This window comes from Pteropus alecto, unplaced genomic scaffold (genome assembly GCF_000325575.1).
Source record: "Pteropus alecto unplaced genomic scaffold, ASM32557v1 scaffold5, whole genome shotgun sequence".
Lineage (NCBI taxonomy): Eukaryota > Metazoa > Chordata > Mammalia > Chiroptera > Pteropodidae > Pteropus > Pteropus alecto.
The window spans coordinates 30,968,877-30,974,665 of NW_006441953.1; the positions used below are offsets into that span (position 1 = coordinate 30,968,877).

The following is a 5,789-nucleotide window of genomic DNA, read 5'->3' on the forward strand; positions in this document are numbered from 1 at the left end:
GGCCAGCGCTGCTCTCTTGCAGGTTCCCGGTACGTCACCTGCCAGATCCACAACTGCTCCGCCAAGACGCTGACGGCCCCGTTTGCGGGCCCCATCGACCACGGCTCCCTCACGATGCAGGACGATTACATCTTCTTTAAGGTACCGTCGCCCGTGGGCTCCTGGGACCTGGCAGTAGGTGACGTGGAGTCGCTCAGGCAGAAGGCCATAAAATGGCCATTAGACTTTCAAGTTCAACTTAATTCACAGTTCCCCTGGCCCCTGTGGCCGTGGCTGCGGACACCCCAAAGGCCCACGAAGCCGGGACCTTGACTCGGGCTGCTGCCTGCTCTCCCTGCCTTCCGCCTCCAAGAACCCCTCGCAGCTCGGGGCCCCCAGACCCACACCCACGTTGCTCCATTTGGTCCCAGTGACTCTGGAGCTGACGGGGGCTGAACCGGGTCATTGCTGGGGCCGTGCGCAGGAAGCACGTGGTCTGACCGCTCAAAAACCCCAGCGACTGACTGGTCATACCGCTTCTTGATTAGTTCCACCAACGAGGGGCTCACTCCTTCCAAAACAGCCTGTCCCTCTGCTGGGTAGCTCAAATCTTAGACAGCTCATTCCACCTCTTTCCGTAACTCAGATGCAGGGACACACGGAGCTGAGACAGTGGGGGTAAGAGGCTAGTTCTAGCTGGAGGAGGTCGAGGAGGGGCGTCTGGTGCAGGGCTTTGAGGGGTGGATGGAAGGCCGTCCACTTCAGGCAGAGAAAAGGGGCATTTTCGCCAGCGGAGTGCGACGTGCAGTTTCTGATCCGCGAGGCGCGGGCTCGGCAGGAAACCGAGCCCCTCAGAAGCACGTTTCTTCCCGCCTGTCAGGCCACCTCAGCCAACCGGACCAAGTACTACGTCTCCTTTCGTCGCAACGACTTCGTCCAGATGAAGCTGCCGAAATACGCATTGCCCAAGGTGAGTGGTCTCCTCATCCCGCCTGCCTGCCTGGGCGGCCGCGTCCTGGGTCAGGACTGACTCGTGGGCCAGCGGAACTTGTGCACAGGTGCTCGGCGGTCCCCAGGTCAGGGCGGAAGCGACCGAGCGCGGGCGCACTTGCTCTAACCGCCTCCCGCAACCCGAGCTCCAGCCGCGCGTGCGACCGGCTGGTCCCGTGTTGGGGCCTCCGCCACGCCCTTCCCTCTGCCTGGCCTCTCTCTACCCAGAATTCCTGCATATGTGACATTTCAGGAGGAAGGTTACTTACTGGTGACCCTCCAGGGTGGTCTAGGTCTCTGTTTTCTGCTCGCACCTCAGCTTTCTCCTCCCCAACACCCAGGGGGCTAGAGACGCCCCGTGTCGGGCTTCTGCCCTCAGCTAGAGTTTCAAGAGGTGGGGCGGTTTCTGTTTTATTTACCTCTGCATTCCAACCGCCTAGTATGGCGCCTGCACATAGTAGGTGGTCAGTTATTGCTACTTCCTTCCGCTTGCCTGGGCATCAAAAATGGGGGACACAGGGGCAGCCCAGACCCTGTTCCCAGCCCTGCCTCAGGGCCAAACTCCACAGCGCCCCCTACTGATACGTTATTCCCATTTTACGAGGGAGGCGGTTGACCTCCAGAGAGGCTGAGTAAACTATCCAAGGTCACGCAGCTAGTTAGAAACCAAAGCTGCCACTTCCTGACCCTCCGTGTCGTCTTCTGCACCTGAGATGGGAGTGTGTGTTTCTCGGAGTCCTCGGTGGGATTCGCAGGGAGCACCGCTGTGTGTGTCCCACTGCAGGCCCTCGGCGGTGGGCATCACCTACCAGCTTCCTTTTTCCCCATTTCTGCGGAAATACGGGTATTCAAAAAGAATGTGAGGCCGTGATAGAAGGCACAGCCTCCACGGCATAAGTGGGTGACAGAAATGAGGCATCTGCGTGCCCTCCATGTCACTCGGTCCCCAGGGAGGGCCAGGGGCACGCTCTGATCCGGAGTGTTCACGTGGCATTTGCATAGCATGACATGCGCTCAGTTGGAAGTCTGTCCCCAGGACCCAGTGACAGGAGTGGAGGACGACAGGCGAACCAGGCCGCCTGTCCCCGAGCCCTGCGGGGCCTCGAGGCCTCATCTCGACCTGCGGAGAACTTTGCCCAGCCAGGGCCCAGGCCTCCTCCCCCCTCGCCAAGTTCAGCACCCCAGTGCCTGCCCCCAGCGCCTCGGAGAACTCGCTAATTGAGTTTCCTAATCGGGTTTTTTTGTTTTTTGGTGAATTTATAACTCTTGCCCGTTTCCTTCCCCTAAACCACCCATCCCCATCTTTTTTCTTTGCTTCAATTGCCTGAGTAATATCGTGAAAACAGTGGGAATCAGAGCAGAGGGGAACTCGCCACAGCCCCCCGCCCTCTCCACGGTTTGGTTTTCCCTCCTGGCAGTCCTTGGCCACATGCCAAAGCGACTTGCATGTCGCTGAATCGTAGCAGGCTTTCAACTGACATTGTATCATAAGGATTTCTACAGAATGATACACGATATCCACTGTAAATGGCGGCAGAATTTCACTGGAGGAGCGGCACTGTTTAGCTCAGCCAGACTCCTGCTATTTACACATTCGGGCTGTTTCAATTTTTCATAATTATAAACAGTGCGACTATGACTATAATTGTTCCTGCAGGTGTTTCTTTTTTCATTTTCTGAAGTTAAAATTCGAGAAGAACGTCTGAACAAAGGACCTAAACATTTGTATAGCTTAGTTCCTTTCTAAAAGGGTCCCTTCCACCTTGCCACTGGCAAACGAGAAGAGCCCAGTCTCGACGCAGCTTTGCCAGATTTTGTTGTGCCATTTCTTGCTATTTTCTGTCTACTTTAAAAGGTGTAAGTGGTACCACTCTGCTGCCTTCATTCACCTAGCTGCGAAAACTATAAAAAGTGAACAGTTTTTATTATATTTATCGGTATCCTTTGCTTGATTGCTTACTTACAATGATTTTTTTAAAAAAAAATTCATGTTTCCTAACAGGAAAAAAAAATAGATAAAGGCTACAAATAGACAAAAGAGGAGAAAAATCCAAATAACTAGCCATTATATACATTTTAAAAAACCATAAGTATAAAGTGAATGCAAATGTCCTTTAAATATTTCTTTATTTGTAGTAAATTTATACGCAGTAAAATTAAATTCATAGAGCATAGGAACGAAGGGGGCAGTGACGTCAGGGAAGATGGTGCGTAGAACGCGGGGGGAGTTCACCTTCTCACCTTGCAGGGGCGAGGCCGTCTGCTCCGGTCTGGAACCCTGGAGTCGATTCAGAGGCTTGTAGCTCTCGGGGGGATGTTTGGATGGTAAATCACATTAATTTCCACAGTTTTAGCTCTTTTTTTACCATGATAGCGGCCGCCTGTCCCCCACCCCAGCCCCATGGCAGGTAGCTGTGCACAGACACCCGGAGCATTGTGTGTGCAGCTTGCGGGAGCCAGAGGGGGCACGAAGACCTCGTCCTCCAAGTGCTGGCAATGTGTGCTCTGATGCTTGATTGCCGCTGTTGACTGCGAAGGGCGCAGATGTCCTGCCTGGTGGTCGTCGTCACAACTACCACTGGCTGAGGCAGCTTTTAAGGGATTTACAAGGCCAAACCCTGTCCGCCCCCCAGCTCCACCTGATTTCCTTCTTTTCTTTCTTTGGGAGCCAGATAGTCAAAGACTAGGACATTGAGAAGTTACCACATATATGGAAGGATTTAGAGAGTCACCATGCCTGCCCAGGGACACACGCAGGCTCAGAAGAGACCTAAGAAGAACTCGAGTTGAAACCTCAGGCTGATGCCTGGTGCAGACACAGCCTGCAATAATCAAAACCAGAAACAAAAACACAAAACAGAAAACCCTTGGGAAGAGGGAAGAATCTGGTTTTCACAGTGACTACATTATTGTATTCAAATGTCCAGTTTTCAACAACAACGAAGTCAAAAGTCGTACAAAGAAAGTATGATTCATTTGAAGGGAAAAAACAAACCATTGGAAATTGTCCCCAAGAAAGAGTAGATGGCAGACCTACTAGACAAAGACTTTCATACGACTGTCTCGAAGATGTTCATAGAACTGAAGGAAAACAGAGAAAGTCAAGAAAACAAATGACAAAATGGAAATATTAAAAAAAAAAAAAAAGAAAACAAAGGGCTCCCAAAGAAATTCTGGAGCTTAGAAAAACAAAAACGAAAACCCATAATTGAAACGGGAACATTCATTAGATTCCAAAGCAGAGCTGAGCAAACGGAAGAAAGAATCAGAGACGTAAAGATAGCGCGATTGAAATGACCGAGTCCAGGGACAGAAAGAAGATGAAAGAAGAGTGAAGACGATCTAAGGCGGACACCACCAAGCAGACTCACATACGCATTATGGGAGTCCCCGAGGGAAAAGAGAGAGAGAGGCAGAGAGATGATTTAAAGAAAGCGTGGCCAAAAACTTCCCCAAACTGATGAAAGACACGAATATAAATATCTACAAAAAGATGATGAACTTCAAGTCATATCAATTACAAGGAGCTCCACACTAAGACATAGTATAATCGAACTGTTGAAAGACAAAGAGAGAATCTCGAAAATATCAAGAGAAGCAACTCGTCACATGTAAGTGGCCTTTAATACGACCGTCAGCAGATTTCTCATCAGGAGCCTTGGCGGCCGGAAGGCGGTGAGCTGATATATTCGGAGTGCCAAAACAATCTGATGACGGTGTTGGTTTATTAGGCCGTTCTATGAATTTGACATAAAAATCGATGGGGAAATTTTCCGTATCATGCTTATTAATCATTTTTTAAACTTTCCAAAATTACTTCTTTAAAATATATTCACGACAACTAAAGGAATGATAACGGAAATATTTGTACCATTTCTACCTGCTCACTTCTCCACCTCTCCTTTCTAGGAAAAATCTCACTTCCTCATTCCTCAAGGCAACTGTCGTAGAAACTCTTACAGACTTCTCTATCTTCGTTCTGCCTCTGCATCTTGGTTTAACAGGCTCCAAATTTTAGATCGTACATTGCTTGCCCGCTAAAAGACTACATTTCCCAGCTTCCCTTGAAGGCAGCCGCATGCGATCGTATTTCTAAAATCCGAGATGTGAGTGGAATTGTCTTGGAAGATTTCTCAGAGCCTTTCTCTCTCTCTCTTTCTTGCCTCCTTCCTGCTGCCTCGCGTATCAGTGTGACGGCCGGGGCTCTCGCAGTCATTCTGGATCACGTGGGACAGTGGAATGATGACTCAGAAGGTGCCCTGTTGCTGGTGGCTTCGTAGCGCTTCCGTGCTGGACTCGCTACATCTGGACTTCTTTTACATACTTCCTTCTGGCTTGTTTAAGTTCGTCCCGCCCCCTCCGTCCAGCTCCTGTTACTGAAAATCAAACCTAGTTCTACATATCGGCATCCTTGGCGGCCCTTCCTCTTAGCGCTCCAGACCACACGAATATGTGCACACAGACACACACAGGTATGGGATCGTGTTTCACGGTCATCGTTTAAAAATGGAGTCAATAAAACGGAGTCGACAAATGTCTTCTTAAAAAAAAAAAAAGAGTAACAGAGGCAAATTAAAGCAAACATTACATGTTATCACTTTCTAATCAGCAAAGAGTTTTAAAAGGCATTCTCGATGCTGGCATGCATGCAATGGAATGAGCACCCGCTACCCCTGCCAGCCGGAAAGAATTAACATGAGCTCTCCGGGCAGTAATTTAGCAACACGTAACAGGAGCTTTGGGATGTTCCTGCTCTCCCACGCGGCTATTCACTTTCTTGGAATTTGAGTCAAGGAAATAACCAGACAGGTAACGACCTG

At 49.9% G+C, this 5,789-nt stretch overlaps 1 protein-coding gene across 1 annotated transcript in view; it reads left to right on the forward strand.

The window, feature by feature from the left end:
- Positions 1–5,789, forward strand: part of SORCS2 (sortilin related VPS10 domain containing receptor 2) — a 377,827-nt gene that overhangs the window by 330,047 nt on the left and 41,991 nt on the right. The window contains exons 11-12 of the mRNA XM_015594851.2: positions 23–141; positions 860–949. Coding sequence (XP_015450337.1) covers positions 23–141; positions 860–949 — 209 coding nt within the window. The remainder of the gene's footprint in view (positions 1–22; positions 142–859; positions 950–5,789) is intronic.